This window comes from Tinamus guttatus, unplaced genomic scaffold, assembly GCF_059628265.1.
Source record: "Tinamus guttatus ecotype Peru unplaced genomic scaffold, ASM5962826v1 Tinamus_guttatus_pri_ptg000399l, whole genome shotgun sequence".
Taxonomy (NCBI): domain Eukaryota; kingdom Metazoa; phylum Chordata; class Aves; order Tinamiformes; family Tinamidae; genus Tinamus; species Tinamus guttatus.
In genome coordinates this window covers 816,457-834,970 of record NW_028288933.1, presented here as the reverse complement: position 1 = coordinate 834,970, position 18,514 = coordinate 816,457, and the positions used below count along the sequence as shown (strand labels likewise).

The 18,514-nt window shown below is 37.1% G+C and overlaps 1 protein-coding gene across 2 annotated transcripts in view; it reads right to left on the bottom strand.

Annotated features, from left to right (window-relative positions):
- The window catches only part of OTOGL (otogelin like), an 83,597-nt gene that overhangs the window by 61,225 nt on the left and 3,858 nt on the right, over positions 1 to 18,514 (bottom strand). For both annotated transcript variants that reach the window (XM_088531204.1, XM_088531205.1), the window contains exons 4-20: positions 18,394 to 18,463; positions 17,077 to 17,175; positions 16,242 to 16,396; positions 14,603 to 14,724; positions 13,403 to 13,608; positions 12,426 to 12,553; positions 11,844 to 11,950; positions 9,616 to 9,722; positions 8,759 to 8,884; positions 7,940 to 8,048; positions 7,637 to 7,683; positions 6,134 to 6,279; positions 5,338 to 5,461; positions 3,890 to 4,067; positions 2,986 to 3,110; positions 988 to 1,197; positions 279 to 444 (exon numbers count right to left, since the gene is read on the bottom strand). In XM_088531204.1, coding sequence (XP_088387330.1) covers positions 279 to 444; positions 988 to 1,197; positions 2,986 to 3,110; positions 3,890 to 4,067; positions 5,338 to 5,461; positions 6,134 to 6,279; positions 7,637 to 7,683; positions 7,940 to 8,048; positions 8,759 to 8,884; positions 9,616 to 9,722; positions 11,844 to 11,950; positions 12,426 to 12,553; positions 13,403 to 13,608; positions 14,603 to 14,724; positions 16,242 to 16,396; positions 17,077 to 17,175; positions 18,394 to 18,463 — 2,225 coding nt within the window. The remainder of the gene's footprint in view (positions 1 to 278; positions 445 to 987; positions 1,198 to 2,985; positions 3,111 to 3,889; positions 4,068 to 5,337; positions 5,462 to 6,133; positions 6,280 to 7,636; positions 7,684 to 7,939; positions 8,049 to 8,758; positions 8,885 to 9,615; positions 9,723 to 11,843; positions 11,951 to 12,425; positions 12,554 to 13,402; positions 13,609 to 14,602; positions 14,725 to 16,241; positions 16,397 to 17,076; positions 17,176 to 18,393; positions 18,464 to 18,514) is intronic.

Genomic DNA, 18,514 nt, shown 5'->3' with positions numbered 1-18,514 from the left:
TTTCTAGGACAGTCTTTTCCATATAAAAATGCTTTCCCATGAGTCAAAAAAGTTTCATTGCCCTTCTCTAAAGCAGTGTGAAACATCTCTGAATTGCTGTAGATGGCTCTAACACAAAATAGTAGATGAAGCCACATTATTGATTAGTACAAAAATATTGGAAGCATGCATTTCTATCCCATTTTTTGGCAGTCTACATCTTCGGAAAAAAAGAAAAAAGTTTTCCAAAACTTACTGGAAAGAGACAAATGCACTTACACACGTATAACATGACTTACATTGATAAACAAAAGTTGACCGACTCTTCAAAGTATTTCCCATCAGGACAATTACATCCTTCAGCACAGTCATCACCACAGCTATTTGCCATAGAAAGTGAAGCACAGGAGTGTTTACAAAAGGAAGAGCACTGGTGGTAGAGCATACCGTTGTGACACATCACAGCTGGGGAAGCAAGAGAGAAGGGAGAACAACATATTCTTAAAAAGTGAAAAATAAAAAACAAGCCAAGTATACCACAAGAATGCAAAACAGCCAAGCAAAATGCACTCTTCTGCTCGCGGCTCAGCTAAAATACTTTAGAAAAGCGTGTTTTACTGATTTCTTAAATTAGAAATATTTAGATTAAGTATGGGTTAAGATTAGAAAGTTCCCTGGAAAAGTAATGAGTGTCTAAATTAGATTCTACCTGTGTGTGCAAGAGTATATTTACATGGACATCACGTATGTATGTGTATATATATATTTTATAAACAGAAATTTAAGTTCTCCTTGCAGTCGTTGGAAAGAGACAGATATCCTGTGTGAGGTAACTCAGAGCCCTTGAGGTAGATGCCCAGCATCAAAGGCTATTAGGATTCTCTCCTGACTATTTCATGAGCCCATGGCACAATTTTAGTTTGCAGCATAAAATACCAATTATTTTCAGTATTTTGTGGTGAATTATTATTTTGAGATTTTTTTCACATTTCTGCAAATGCTACTCACCACAGTAAGAAATATGAGATCTGAAGTCAATAGCAATTCCATGCTTGCCACAGACATAAGCATAGTGTGCAAGAGCATTGCACAAACAGCTGCTTCCACATTTGCATGCATCAAAACGGCACAGCTGGTAGTATAATCCTGGACTGATGTAGGCATGGCAGGGAGCAAAAAGTTCTTGATTGATGATATCACAGTGAGATGCATACCCAACTGAGAGAAGGTGACATTGTTTTAGCAGGAGCCTTGTTCATAGAACAATTAATCAAATGAACAGCATGGAATATTAAAACCAAAGGCACTCAGCCAATTTCTATACAAAGTCTTTTTGCAATGTTTTACAGTTTAACACTGATATTGTAAGTAATTCCCTCAGCAACAAACTCCACTTAAGGTAAAAATAGCTATATAAAAGAGTTGCATTTTCCTCTGGTGACACAGAAAACACATGAATAGCAATAAAACTTGTTTCCAAAGATTTAGCTAGAGGAGACTTCCAAAGTTTGATTTTTTTTTTTTTTTTTTTTTACTTACTTGATGTTTCGTTCAGCTTTGAAATCAGCAATGGCCATATACTTCTTGGCATGTGGCCTTAGCAAGCATTACAAACTGCAGCTCAGGGACATGCAAGTACTAAGCCTGCCATAACCTCCTGCTACCCTCCTTTGAGCACTCCAGCACACTGGTATCTCAGGACTGCCAGAGTCCAGAGCATGTTTAAGCCAACCTTGCTGCTAAAATAGAGTCCCTACCCTTCCTCCTTTTTCTTCATACCCACACACTCAGGGACTGAGAACATAATCTGGCAAAATAAGCAAGTAAACAAACAAAGATTACTTTTCCAGTTTTATCAGATTCAGATCATCAGAGATCTGAAAAAAAACCTTTTGCTACTGGTATGGGTGATAGCCTGGGGCAAGACCCAGGGGATGCTTTTTCTCATGATAGTTAGAAAGCTTAAGAAAAATTCAGATTAGAAGGGACCTCGGAAGGTCATCCAGTTCAATCTCCTGCTCTAAGCAGTTTACACCTGTGGCAAATTCCACCTTCACTGAGGAAACACAGAACTGAAAGTCAGACATGAAGCACTGTGGCCATCATCATGCTGTAATCCAGCTATAGCCATGAGGCAGGAGAAGACCCCTGAGAGAAGGGTTGACAGAGATGAGTTGCTTTAGAAAATTAGTCAATTTTGAAGGTATAAAGTATACCTGGAAAGTATAAAATCCTAGATTCTTACAGGTTAACAGACTCAGCTCAGCCCCACAGGCTCTAAACAGGATAAAATCTCACATTGTTAGTCCTCTGCAACACTAAGAACACTAAACTAAATCATATCAAAATTTCACAACTTTTTTTTTAATTAATTCAGATGAAGGGAAGAAAAGAACAGCAGCATGGAAAGAAAGACATCATGTCAGGGAATTTCAACCTGAATCATAAGCACTTTTACCAGCTGAAATTAAATCTTTACTCAGGTATTTGAACAAATTTTGGGATCTCAGATTGTTTGTATAGGTTTGTGTGAGAGACAACATTAACAGAAAATGAAGAAACTTTTAAATAGAACATCTTATACTTGTATGGAGAAGCCAGAGACAAGACTTTTGATCTGACCTCCGGCTAGGCAAGACACTATCTCCTGTTGCTTCTTTGTCAATCAACAAGCACACACAGAATCCATGCTATTCCTCTTATTTGGAACAATTGACAGGAGAATGGAGTGTGTTTGTGCTATTAGACAGTAGGATTTAAGGCTAGTGGCTGCATATCCAACATTAAATGGTCAACTAACTTTTATTTACCAAGGACAGTACTTGTTAAAGAAAAAAAAAGGAAAAAGAAAAGAAAATGTGTGCTAAAATAGAATTTAAATGACAGAATTGTTTTTAGTTTTCATGTACGAACAACATTTAACATTCAAACTTATTCACATAGAAAACAAAATTCTACCATGATAGTAAGATAAATCTATTTCCAAAATCCCATGTAAAAACATACCATTTTGCTGATTAACATTACAGGGGTCAACCACAGGAATGTTGATAGGCACAGAACAAGCTGAGGAAACTTTCCATGCACTGGCATGAAGTTGGGGGGTACCTTCTATCATCCCTGCTGGAGAACTGAAAAGGAAGAGATTGAGATTGCATGTGTCCCACTGAATTTACAGACTACACAAGTTAGGATACAAATACATCAGAAATCCTCAGATACATCTGCTGTCTTACTCATGAAGAAATATCTTTACACTCAAAGTCTGCCATCATTTACACTTAAGACAATTACATTGAAATCAGCTGGAGAAAGCGTTATTGAGAGGAGGATTTGGCCATTACAGCATATACATTTGGTGAAATGTCATAAATTTGAACTGATATTTTTGGTCTCCTAAAGAGGGATTATTTGCATTTTGTTCTCTTCCTCATAGAACATCTGAAAAAAAATTATTATTGCTAAAAAAATCTGTGACATAACATCTTGAGGAACTTTTGAGGAATTGAACCTAAAGAATAAGGAAAGCCCTTACAAGCCCTACAAGCAAATGTTAATCAGGTGAGAATGCTATTAGCATTATTATCAATGCTTTTAATCAGTGCTTAGGCAGTTGCTCTGATGATAACAGAGCAGCATCAAGGAGAAAAAATGCATTAAAGCAATATCATGGTCCACTAACTTATGTCAATAATATGCTAATTTTCTAATTAAAAAGTAAAAATGACTTTGAACATTAAATTTATGAGTTTCGGATTTTAAAATGACTAATATTGTATTTAAGTGTTTTTAATTGGCTAATTTAATAAAGTATGAGTACATTAATGAAACGAACTAACCAGCTTATTATATTTACCAGAATATTTCACTTGTTATTAAACACAAACTAAAGGTACATTATGTAACATACAGAAAATCATCTCTTAAATTTCCGTTATAAGTTCCACATAGTCCCAATGTTCTTCTCTTCCAGCTGACATCAACTTGAATGTAGAGCCTCTCTCCATCTTTAGCAAAAAGTATCTTCAAACCAAAGCTGGTTTTTAGTTGGACAAACAAAGAAGATATATTCTGAATTTCAACAGCCCCTAAGAAAGACAACGAAAGCAAAGTAATTGAAATCCAGTTTCCAGGTTCTACTGGCTTGCTCTGAAAACTCAAAATCAAATAAGAAACTATACACAACCTTATCTGTCCTCACAGATTGTCCATTTTCCATCTATTTCCATGGTCCTTGTCCATTTTCCATCTATTTGTATGAGACTACATAATCTTATCATTAGCAAAACGAATGAAGAATTGCAACTTACTGTCACCAGCAAATATGTCTCACCTTTCTCTATCTATGAGTTGCACAAAAACCACTGTTTTGACAAGAAAGCAATGCAACAGCATCCTTTGACAATGAAAAGACAAGAAACGACTTGTTGCTAGCTCCCAGGAGTGTTGAAAGATTAGTTAGGTGCATTGCAATAAGGTGCATTGCAATCTTCAGCTAGAAGGTTCTACCCAACTAGTATTGACATGGCACCAGTATGGTTCCTGCCTTAAGTTATATGTGGACCCTTTTCAGATTCCCAGCTTAACTTCCAAACAAATCCGTTATGTCAGGAAATGAAAATTTCATATTCACTGCATTCATTTGCTACACATGGTGGTTGGGCTACTTGCAGCTGCAGGTTTAAAACAGGTTGACTTTTGCAGTCAGTGAATATGGCATATTTTATATATAAAAATATGTGTGTGTGTGTGTGTGTGTGTTTATATACATATAAAAATCAGTGGATGGATGTGGGTGTGTACACACACGTACTCAGCTGCGTAAACAAATACAAAGAGGCAAATAAGCTTCCATGTGCTTAAAAATTTTCTTGTCTGGCAAAAGTTCTTATAGAAATACCCAATTATCAAGAATGTAACAACAAAATATTTGTCATACACTATATTTCTTGTGGAAATTAATTAAGGATTGATACAAAGAATTAAATTCTCAGGCAGAACTTTTAACATAACTTAAAATACAACTGAACTATAAAAGTCATTGCCATAAGAAGCTGTCAATGCCAAAATCAAAATTAGAAGTAGGCAAATTCATTGAAAAAAAGGTATTGCTTCAACCACCATACCAGATCTTACTGAGCTGCTAATTGGCAGAGGTTGGAAAAGGAAGAGGGACACTTCATTCTACCCTTCAGAAAGAGATAAAGAATTGAGTAAGAATCCTCTGCTGGTCACTATGAGACACTTGGCAGTATCGGTTGTACAGTACAGAGTTTGTCTTCCAAGAATCTCCTTTTCTATAGGTATTATTAGAAGAAATGTGAACTCTGGTAAAACTCCTCTCCAAACATTTCTTACCATTGAGGTTAAAACCTTGATTAGGGCCATTTTGGACTTGACCATATCTTGCAAGAGTTACTTGTTTGCTCGCATCATCTTCAAGAACTAATGTTATAGACTCAATGCAGGCATGGTCAAAGTTCTAAGGGAAAATGAATTTTAAGATCAAAAACAGGCAAAGACATTAATAATAGCATTGAAATAAAAGAAAAAAAAAAGAAAAAGAAAAAAACAGTTGCACAAAATGGAAAGAGCAGAGATGTCATTTAGGTAAATCAGTATTAAACTGAATACCCAAAACTGAACATCACAACATACTGCATTTGAAGGCAAAAATGAGGGGCATGTATTTTAGCTGTTATGAGTGTCCAATAATTAGTGGACTGAGATCCCAAATATTCATACTGGGTTCAGATGGTAATACCTGCATGGCTCCCTGGGTTCTGCTCCTTGATGGCTTAGCCAATGGGTCAGCAAGAGTCTGAACACAGACACATCAAGCTGTGTGGCCCAAGCCCAGCAGTGCAATAGAAAATACTGCACACATGAAGGGGCTTCTCCTCCACCTTGAAACAGTCCTGATCTGTGACTACAGACAAAGGAATATATTTTTTTCCAGAATTATACTAAAATAATTTACTAATATCAGGTGAAATACCTATGAAAAGCTGGAAAACTGTTTTAGCTTAAGATATTTTTAAGATATTTTTAAACATATCCCGCTACGGGGTATAAGTTACAGCAGCACCTATAAGATTTCCTGAAATATATATGCACGTGTTTGTCATAACTGTTCGAGAAAAGTGAGACTTACTGGTCCACAAGGTGCTTTCTGTAAAGTGATGGTGAATTTGTTTTTCCCAGTGCCTTTTACCAAAATGTACTGGCAAATGCCGAGAAAGGTAAAATGACGACCATCAAATGTCGTGAAATGAGAGTTACCTGTGATGGAGCACTCAGCTTGAGAGAGAAAAAAAAAATCAGTAAATGTAATATATCATTAAAAAAAATTAAAAAGAATGTTCATTTGTGTAAGGCTGTATTATTACTATATAAATGATGGAAAGCAGATAAATAACAAACGTCCCCTTGTTTCCAAGCATATAACCCAGTCTAGTTTTAATTTAACTAGTTACAGCATTTGGAAATGAAATAGGTTATATATACTTATTTCCAGTGGATATCATCTCACACTGCACATGTGCAGCATCCTTTGGTTCTGATTAAATGAGATGCCCTTGAGTCACCGTTTTTCTAGCATACATGAAAGACTTAAAGAACAGCAATTTTCACTTTAGTACAACTAACTTTGAATTTTCCTAGAATCTTTTCCTCATCTTTTGGCATATCCAAGTGTGAAAAAGAGGACAAGCTGCTTTGTGCTCTCTCCTGTGTACTACTGCTGTTACCAGTGCCATAAGAGGGTAGGTTTAAGTAGGTAGGTTGTACTGAAATTTAGATAAGCAGATATGTCCCCCCTGTTCTCTGGTGCCCCTATATTAGTGTTTTGGTTTGGATCAGGAGCATGCAGTTGAAGCAACCTTCCTACATGTCCCCACTTACTGTACATCGGTTCACATCACAGGGCACTGCCAGAGCATGTAAACTGGATTCTTTTGGCTGTAACTTCACTAGGGAATGTTCTGCAGCAGCACATCTAAGGCATTCCCTCTCTTAAGGGCATATAGTCTCTGAGGTCAAGCTAGTCAGAACTACCTTCTCCCAACACCCACAAACCCATATGGAGGGATTCTCAGTGCCAACTCCTGTACCATCTCACTGAGATGGGACTCCTTAAGTGAAAAATATTCTGTCTTTCACAGGTTTCACAGTATAGTGTTTTTTGAGGTACAGAACTGCCAAGGGAGTTCACTACTTTACTAGTTCCTAAGCTTTTTTTGTGTGACTCATTACACAGACATGGAATCTTTAAAAGTTAGAATTATTATTGAAACACTAACTGCTGTTTCACAAATACAGCACTCTGATCAGAAAAATGATATTATTATTATTATTTGCATTACAATTGCACCTAGACATGAGGAGTTCCTTAAACCTGGCCCTCCACACAAGTGGTAGAAATACAGTGTCACAAAGAACAGAGTTGTTAGGTAACAGAAAGCAGCAGGTGAATGCAGCACTACAAATTAGGGAAGCAAACAGGAAAACAGAAGATGAGGATGATCGGATAGTTAACAGCTTCACTCCAGCTAGGCAGCTACTACTTTGGTTGTCCCTCTGCCTAACCTTTATTCCTAAATTAGCATCTGACACCATAGTGAGCTCTGAGAGATAAGAATCATGAACATACAGATACCTGGGCAATCATGATCTGTGCAGTTCCAAATGCCACCAATACAAACACTAAAAAGAAAAATGACAAAATACAGAAATTCAGTGTTTTGATTTTTTACAAGACCAAGGTTTTTGAGCTCATTCATGTCTTAAATTCACTTGTTTCTTAAAATAGTACCTATACTTTAATGCACACACAAAGAGAACCCAGAATGTAAGCATAGATACTAACTGTTCTTTAAAATTCCAGCATGACTATGATCTTAAGCTAAACATAGGCAGCAGTCACAAAGAGAGGGAACATAGATGTGAGGTTTTCACATACCAATTGCTACATTCTTGTTCAATTTGTGAGCCCACAGGGAAGGCTGTCCCATGATAAATACAAGGACAATTTGACACAGAGATACAAGTTCCATTTTCCATAATGAGACCTATTGGGAAGGAAATTAATAAATGAGAACAAGAACAAGTTAATGCACTACAGATCATTGCTGTTCGCCCATCTGACTCAAACATTAAAATCTGCCAGAAGGTGTGCTCACCAGTTTTAACTGGGGACCAGCACAGACTATCATCTAGTGCTCAGAGAGAGTCCAGGGGGGTGATGAATGGTTTTGACAAGCAGTCTCAAAGTGGTTTTCACTCAGAATAGTTACTTAATGCACAAATTCTGCCTTAAATAGGTAGAATTATGCAGACTTGAAAATGGAAAGATGCTGAGATTACATAGTCTTTAGTCCTTCCAGAACAGCACAGCTCCTAATTTCTATTGAGTGCATGTCTCAGGAAGACAGTTTTCCTGTACAAAGTATTAGATACATTATTTTTAAGTAAAACCTCAACACATTTAGGAACAACTCAAATAAAATAGATTAGACCTATGTCTGCATTATAGACAGCATTTGTGATGGTTCCAGATGTTAACTGATTCCTTCTGAGCCACATTTCGTATTCTAGATAAATGTTTATAACATGATAAAAGGAAGAATTACAGTTAAAATAACAAAAACTAAATCAGATGATGATATCCATCTTTTTCTTGCTTTTAATTTTAAACATAGTCTACTTAAGCAACTTTATTATGATACTGAAAATTAGCTTTGAACCTTTTTTTTTTTCATGTAAAATTGCCAGTATTTACCATCTGGACAGTAACAGCCATCTAAGCAGTGCAGATTGCTTCCAAGACAGTCTTTTTCAAAGGTGCAGGTTGGTGGGCAACAGCTGATACAATCACGGTGCACAAAGCTGTCTTCACACTTTTCAGCTGGAACAAGTACGTATTACATTGGATATTAGTGCAGTTTCTCTTGCCATATTGGAGAAATTCTATATCTACAAATAAACAGTTGTGCAACATTTCTGGTTCAGACAATTACTCAAACCAGTTGCAATGAATGAAGTGTTTGGAGGAGTTGTAACTGATAATCTGCAGCAAATCTCACATCAGTATTTAAGTTTTCTTTATCAAATTCTTACAGCATCCCTCCACTAGAAGTGGAGAAATGGGAGGTAGAATAGGTAGAAGTTCCTGAGAAATGGGAGGTAGAATAGGAACACATGCTCATAACTCAGCCAGCTCAAAGTCTTGTGCACAAGGCGGAATTCCAATTGATATGTGAGTGATGACCAGAAGCAACCAAAACTTAGGCCCAGGATTTACTATTCCAGTTCTGTTATGGGGCCAGCAGAGCCTGAAAGGCCATCTGGGAAGAGGAGAAACATCAAATCTCCACAAATGTTTTTCTTGGTCTTCAAATATGCTCAGCACATATAATGTTTCAAGGAAGCTGCTGAGACACAAATTTTGCATGAATCTAGATGAGATCACATCACAATTAAAATCTCCCCCTAAGAAGCCATTGACTTTTTTGTTCACAAGCAATAGTGAAGTTGCCTAATCTGTGTCAGGTTTGACTCCTGTAGTTGTCAACATGGAATTATTTAAAACAGGTAGTTGGAGTCACCCAGTATGCTTGAATAATACATGGATCTTACTACAGGCAGGAAAGTCATCCCTCCAGTCGCGCACAGGGGAGCCGGCGTGCGAGCACGCTCTAGCGTACTCTGTTACTGCTCTGCAATATGTTTCATCATCATCCACTCTGAAATGATAAAACAAGGGATAATCACTGCACTCAAATCCCATCAACTAATCTCTGCCACAGGACAATGCACAGGATACTTTGCATGTAGTTGACACTGCTTAATTTTAAGCTGGCATGCTTGATAAAAGCACAGCAGCATATTCCATATAGCTGGTTCACAGTATTTTCATGAAGGGTCCCTTTTTAATTAGATATCACAAAAAGTTATTTTATTTTAATATTACCACAATGGACAAAAGCAGTAATTTATCACAGAGAAGATACCTACTGCTTATGATGAGAAATGTGATCTTGTCACAAGGGCAACTAATGGCTTAACAGTCCTGTGAAACCCCAAGAACCTGTGGGTGGACTCCTGACCTTGCAGTGAGGTGCTCAACACCAGAAACTGCACTGAATGTTACAGACATGCTCAGGGACTTCCAGTATGACCTGGGGAAAATTATTCTGAACCTTAGTCTGTAGCTACAAAGGAAGCTATACAATGTCCTTTGGCCAGATTAAAGAGATATTCATAAGTACTTAGGTGAGCTGAAATACTTTTCAAAGGTGAGTTTCATCTGATGAGTTACCACCAGCTTTTTGCAACTGTGGAAGTCTATCAACTCCCATCATTCACTGTGAAGGACTTGATGCCAAAATGAACTAATCATAACATCGCATTTCTATTAGAGGCATGGCTGTGACAGGACAGCTAAGTTTACCTGTCTTTCAGCATACAAGATCAGGCTTCCAAAATTAATAGTCTCAAGAATATATTAGATTGTGTTAGTATTCTGCTTTCAACACATCTGTTATCACACTGAACACCAGTATACTGCTTTTTACAGTGATCATATTCTCTCCAGCTCTCCTTTCTAATCCAATTAAACAAGTCTTAAGAGAAAGAATACTTGGCGTACATTATGGCCCCACAAAAACTTCCTAACCTGGCACTAAGCCACTAGAAGAGAGGTCTCTTTTATAAACAAAATAAGCCTAAATTAATGAGGTTCTGAGATACAGAAACTTCCTTCAAGTTTTTCAACATTCACACAATTCACACCAGCATACACATTCACGCCGACAAAAATCGAATCCTGACCATCATGTTAGTGATTCAAAGTCACATTCAGAGATTTGATTTACATTCTTCTTTTGCTAAAGAAAAGGTACACTAAGCTCCTGGAGATACCAGCAAACAGAGGCAACTCAGCTCTACTTTCCTCTGAGAAAAAATAAATGTACACATCATCAGTTTGAGAGAGATACTTTGGAAACTTGCCTACAAATACTGTCATGAGCGTAATGGATGCTACTGAATGATTCTTCCTTTCAGTCTTATGATCCTTTTTGTATGTTTTTAATCAATTGATGATACTTTCAGAAAGCATCCAAGATAATGCCTGTTATTTATGACAATTTCTTATTAATTATAAAGCCTTCACTAGAAACAGAAGTGATATATTGTTCAGTTATCTATTCAGTTACCCTTGGAGCACCAGTTTAACTTGAATAACCAGCATTAATTGAGCAAGAGCCTGGAGCTAAGGGAAAAATAGCAGGATGAATATACGCCCAGCAACTGGAGGTGCAACTCCCACCAAGGCCAATGAGGCCCATTTCTTTTGATATCTCTGAATTTTCATTAAAAAAAAAACTACTAATTTGAACCATAGTGGTTGCTCTGTTTTTTTTTTTTGTCCTAAAAACAGTCCAGTTGCACCAGACAAGTGCTCTGCTCCTGCCCCCTGCCTCAATATCTTTGATATTTGCCCCTAATAGCATGCCAGTCTCCAGGTATTTTTGACTCAGGACCTCCTGATGTAGTTTTCTGTGACTAATAACCCTCTCTTTTGTCTTTAGTGACTCTCAACAGATTCCTGTTCCATGAATTTGTCTAGACTCTTATTGAATCCATATAAACTTATATGAACCAACATATCCTTTGGCAAGCTGGCTCTATATCCTTTGGTTTCACAGGTAAATCACACATTGAGTGAACCCCACTGCTGCCTCATTCATTTTGAATTTGTTTCCTACAAACTATGTTCAGTGCCACCTAGTTCTTATCTCAAAAGAGCTAGTGGGCATTCATTCCATGCAGCAAAAATAAATATACAAAAACTTCCTTCTTACCTGCAAAGATCATTCATACAGCTAGAAATATAAGAATATGGATCTATGCTTTCATGGCAGCTGAGAAAAGGAAACTGTAGAAATATTTGGCACTTGAAGAATATGTCCTGTGCATTAAGAAGAATCAGGTAAATAACAGTTAGAAAATACATTCAGAACAAGCATAATTCTTTATAGCTTTCTTTTGCTAATCTGGGGTCTTATACCTCATTAAAACTTGAGAATCCCAGAGCTGTTACCTCTCTTATTCTTCCCAGAATTTGCCCTCTCTGCCTAGACTGGCTTGACTGCATTAGATGTCAAGCTGAGGAGCTGAGCATGTTACTTTCATATTTCCAAAATAATGAGGTGTAAGGCAGCAGGACTTGAAACTGAACTCAAGACTAATACAGGAGTGAAGAACTCTACTACTTGGCACATCCTATCCGAGTCTTTGTACTTTAAGCTGAACATCTGAAGGTCTTTACCAACAGTTCTGACCTGAATCTTCTCTTTCTCAAAGACTCAATGTGTACTTGATTCTTGTATTGTCATAAGGAAATTAAGCTTAAAAAAAATAAATAAATTGCATGATTAACTTGCCTCAGTGGATTCCGCATCAGCTGGACAAGGACTGGAAAAATCTGAGGCAGTAGGTACACAAGCTGTTTCATATGGGGTTTGCACAATCCAGCTATTTGCAAATTCAGCTATGTCTTCTGTATATTCATCTAGTTTATGAAAACATTGAAGAATAGCCATGAAAATAAAAAATACTGGCAATGCAAACACAAAAGGAATTTCTGGTAGTTTTTAAGTGCATTCATTATTTCATGACTTCAGTTACAGAATATATTCAGGCTTTTTGGATGTAAAAAAAAAGACTTTTCTTTTTTCTTCTAATTTCAGATAATATTCTTCAGGTAATAAACTACTTTTCAATGAAAAGACTGAGAAAACGATATGTCAAGATGTTGAGGGTGGCTTAAATGTAAAAAATTCATATCAAATATACAAATAAGGACAAGCGTGATGCATTGTATACTTAAGAAAAAGCAAAAAAGCACTCTTAGCAATACATCTCTTTTTTTCGTTGCAATGAAATCATAACACTGTGCAACTCTTTGTCCTCCTGGGCAGAAGGAAGCTTAGGCTACAAGTCAGAAACAGACAGACACAAGGACTGTCTTTGAAACAGCTTTGACTAATACTTTAATATTTTTATGATGATCTTGTGAAAAAAATGACTCAAAAATATGCTTTTTCCTAATATTAATATTTTGCTTATCTCTTCTTCTCCCCCCTTAACCACAGGGAAAGCCACAAACATATGATTGTTTATTTATCATTTGAAGGCACTTCCATCATATCCCAAGTGCTTAGCCAGCAAGAAAACACTTGAGCACACACATAAACACTTTCTTGAACTGAGATGTTTTCCCCTAATATCTTTAACAATGCTGAAGAACAGAACAGATACTCTATCTTCTAGCATAGAATACAAAACAGAGTATTTCTTCTTACAGTAATATATTTAATGTGAATATGAAAGGAAAGGTATTTCTAAATTATTTACTTACTATTTTGCAGTCTCAGGTCATCAAATTTATTGCCATTAAAATTTCCACAGAGGCCACAAGGTTTCCCCTTATGATCTTCTGTCAGCTTAATATAAATACCAGAGCTTCCATCCCAAGCAAGTGAAAAACCAAAGGTAGTTTTCACTAGAATGTAGTCAGCCAATCTCTCAAGGAAAACATTTCCAACAGTCTGAGGCAAAGCTAATCTGGAAAAATAAACAACCTGCTTCAAAGATCACAGATGTGATGGGGTCATTTCTAGAAAAATATCACGTGAAAAACCCACTTTCTGACTCATAAAATCCTTTTCCTAGGTGTATATTCATTTTCATTCAGTTCTTTGTCATGTTTTTCCTAATCTTTTTTTTTTGTATATATATCAGTGACTGAAAAATGAACACTGTTCTGCTGTATAAATATAACAGTTGTACCAATCATTAGCCTAAAAATATGTATCTTAATTTTAGGTCTCCAGCATGGGCATATTGAGGAATATGTGACTTCACTAGTGCTGTGACACTGTGGTCAGAGCTTCTGATGCTGTGAACACTAGCAGCCCTTCTGGGAACAGAGCACTTGTTGGGTTAGGTCTCTGCAAATGTAAGAACCTGCAACACAGAAAATATCCTTGACCACAGTATTGTCCATCCTCCTCCTTTAGCCAAAGTCTTTGAAATTTTCTATATTTGGTCAACCATTGACATATATTTATGAAAGCCTTGTACTCACTTTTTCATTTGCAACAAAAATGGGTTGATGTGCCCTGAACTTTTTTTTGCCCCAGTTCATGACACTGGGGGGACTTAAGATATTAGATCAATCTAGATGGGACTATGAAAGAAGTAACATCAACTATAGCTGCACATCAAGCACAGATAAAGACTGCCATGTCCAAAATGGTATCCGGATGCACAAGGGAGTTACTAGAATTGTCTAATGTGGACCTTATCTGTTCTAAGTAGGCATGTTTAACTTCATAGCTCTAGCAAGTTTTATGCAGGAAGTGTACCTCATCCCAGCTCAGGTCATCATGAGCATTACACATGCTCCCACCAAAACTCTGTTAGCACCAATACAGAACACCTAAGAATCCATAAAAATATATCAAATTATTTTCACCAGCTGTAAAAAGCACAACTTTCCCAAACTCCATACTATTTTCTGCAGTAACATGTTAAAAACCTCTTTTAGAACACTTACCTAAGTCCTCCCTTTCTTACTTCATGTCCTGAAATTATTATTTCTTCCTGGTTTGAAAAAAATAAACTGATTGTCCTCAGACAAGAATATACTGAACCATAACAGTGAGGACTGTTATGAACCTTAGGAAGGAAAAATATATACAGAGTAAAAATAAATGTTTGTTCTTAATAATTTCATGCAATTTATCATTTATAATTATTCACAGAATCCAAGAAGCTTTAATAAACAAATTAACACAAGCAGAAGACAGATTTCCAAAACTATGAGTCTCTCAGAGACTGGCAGTACGTGACTTCCATGACTACCTGCTACCAGGGAGATGTGTTGAACAGATCTCAGATTCAATACTTTCAGAAATGAAAGCTGGCAAACTCCTATCTCACTAACAGCAGCACATCTACAATTTTATGGAGGTAAAGATCTCTCTCTCAAAAAAACAAATAAGTGTAATCAAGGCTCGGAACAGGTATGCTAAGATGAGATTCCTCCTTTAAATCAGACGTCTTTTCCTCTCCCAGCCTGCAGCACAGCATCAGCAAGGCAGTGAAGGAGCATCCTTGTCCCCAGAAACCATAGATTTTGCTCTCAGTGAAATCCATTGAAATATTGATTCTAGATTTATGTATGGTCTTGGGTTTTGCTACAACATTTTCTGAAAACATAGAAGGACATAACTAAACCCAAAGAATTAAAATAAAATGATGGAAGATAAATGTCACAGTATCTGTCCATAAAATGAGTGAGTAGAAATGGCACTTCTATCAAATTAACATTCAGTAGGTGCTATTTTGGGGAGTAAGGAGATCGTTTGTTTATAAATAAGAAGAATAGTCTTCAGAGCAGAATTGGAATCTCCTTTCGCCCTTGTGAGCAACGATCATCAATGTCTGGAATTAGGACCCCTCTTGATCCCTCTTTTCCAGCCCAGTCAACACCCAATTGTGGCCGCTATGTAAAAAGTAACATAATTAGATAATGTCCTCTCCCCAGAGTAACCAATATCCTGGTAATAAGGGCATCTTCCTACAGGAAAAAAAAAAAAAAAAAAAGGTTATGCAGCAATTTGTGGAAATTACTAAAGAGAATGCCTTCCATCCATAGGTCAAGAATAAGGCTTTTGAGCTGTTAATCTTCTCAGCGTAACACAGAAAAAATCCAAAATTAGAACCCAAATTCCCAGAAGGGAAGCAGTTTTCCACCAGGCAGCTGAAGCAGCATGTCGACACTGACAAACAGAGGGCTAATGCACGCGGGGGCTAAACTATCAGAACCCACTCAACTTCTACAGCCTGACAAGTAAAATTTATTGTGTTTCCAAGGTCTGCTTTAGGACCCTTTTTTTCCTACACAGGATTTCCCAGAAAGGAGAGGCCAGAGATCCTTTCTAGGATAGAGGGAGTAAGAAATACTATTTTTGTTATACTGACTTTGTTGATTAATTATCATTTCATCAGTGTTTTGAATTACTGCACATAGGCTTAGACATTTTCCAGCAGCACATTTTTAAATCCAGGTAAATAATGCGACATTTAAATCCATTTATTTTCTCCCTACTTATTTTACTAACGATGAAATGCAAGTCCTATAATAAAGGAATACCAAATGTTGTATTTCGAATGCATGTTTATATACCTACCCAAACAGTGTACTGGGGTTCTGGAGTACTACAATCTTTTGCAAAAATGTAGGAGCAATTTCCAGGGAAGTAGTAGTAGATGCCATCAAATGTTTCAAAATGATACTGTCCCCATGATTTGCAAATCCCATCTCGGTCCTTACCACTATTAGGTACTGGAGAAAACACAGAATTTCAAACAAGAATGCTAGTTAAAAATTGACAGGTTTCACAGGTATGTACAGAAGTAAGAGCTTTTAAAAGAAATAAGACCTTATAAAGGAAATATACAAAGGGACAAGAGATTCTTATTTCTTCAGCTTCAAATAAAGTTAGTAATTTTTTTTTTTAATCTTCAGGGTACAATTTTAATCAAGTAACATCAAAATTAATTTTTGAATTTGTTGCAGTGGGACATTTTAATTATAAGTAGAGGCAAATATTTTAGATTTACAGCAGATGCTGGGCCATGATTCTTGCTGATCCCTACACAGAGCAGATTCCAGAAAGCAGAGCTTTAGAACAGCTGATCATTTTATTTGCAATAAATCACTTTTGGGAAAGTGCAGTGGCTTTTTGATTATGCAGTTAAATAAGAAAATCTGGTTAGCTGATTATATGCCAGATAGTATTCAGTCTGGCATGGTATCTGTGTGTCATTAGAGCCCAAATCTAAAACATAGACATACCAGATGATGCTCTAAAAACTTTCATTAAAATACACGATTTGAATCCTCTTTGCTACTACTTGAGTGACAGCCCAACTACAAGCATGCAGTGAGCCAAACAGTTTTAACAACCTGCATCTTACATCTCAGCTGAACTTGAAACTCAATTCTTTTGGCTCCAAACTTACCAATTTGGCACCTGCTTCCTCGAGCCTGAAATATCTGACAATCACATTCCCCTGCCTCCGTACAGACTGCTCCATTAAGGCACCCCTGAGGACAAGAAGCTGCAAGCAAGCAGAGTAGGGTTTTTTTTCTTAGTAGAAACAGTATTTTGCAAACGGTCTGGGAGATTCAGATTTTATCTATTTATTTATTGTTAAATCTGTAGCAGCTATCTTAGCTAAGAAAAGTAACCAGCAGCAATCTCCAGTTTTCAACATTTTCTCACTTTTATACTTTGTGTTCCCTGCTTAAAAGAGACCCGGGGTTCTTTTTCTGGCTTTGAGACTTGTAAACTAGCAAAGAAGCAGAAGGTCAACCTCCTCCCAGCTAACAAAAGGTCATGTTCCCATGTAAAGCAACCAAATCCCAGTCCTCCTAATCTAGAAATACATGGGACGCGGATTACTCCCACTGGCCATATTCAGTACAATTTATACATATGTTCAGCTCCTCCCTTCTAAGCTTTATGTACCCTTTGCTGTTACACTTATGAACGGCCTAGAATTTACAATTTACGAAGTCACAAACAGTCATAAATAACCTTCCTTGCATGCTAAGGAAACAAAAAGAAAGCAGTTAAAAGGTTATTTCTGCTTAAAAAATGACCAGAGACAGAGACTTAAGATTCCATGGGAATAGCTCGTTTTATATTACTGATTATGGCTAAAAGTAGCTTCATTAAACAGCTTTATTTTCTGTTCGGAAGCTAAGACCTTGCTGCCCTCTGCTAACCACATGCACTAAGAAAGCTCTGAGTCATCGCTCCCCAATTGAGGGGGAAAAAGGGAGTCACTACCCCAAATTTAGCAGATTTAGTGGCAGCTCCTTTCCCTCTCATAGCACCTTGGGTACAAACCCCTACAATTCCATAGAGATTAAAAAGCACTGCAAAAAAGTAAATAAATAAAATGAAAAGAAATAAATAAATACAATAAGCAGACCTTTCTGCTCACAGCAAACCTGCATTAAAGCTGCTAATAACATAGATGGGAACCAAAAACTGGACTTTTCACAGTAAAAGCGCACACAGAAGCGAGCATGCATTCAGAACATCGACCTTTGCCGAGAAAAATCCTGTTTTTCAAGCTTAGTTTTTACCTTTTTCCATTTTAAAAACTGTTTTCCCAATATATGCTAAGGCTCTGGAAACAGACAAGGCAAAAGGTACGGCATATAAAACAGTATTACACCAGAAACCCTTTTTATTTTCTGTAGAACTGGTGAGCTATTTTTATATCTATATGCATGTATATATACGCGATATATATACGTATGTATACTGCGATACTGACCTGGAGGACTCCGGGTAGAGGCTCGGCGAAGGCGGGACTGGGAGGAGGCAGCGCGGACCTACGGGAGACAGCGACAGGCGCACGGCGCCGCTCAGCGCTTCGGACAGTG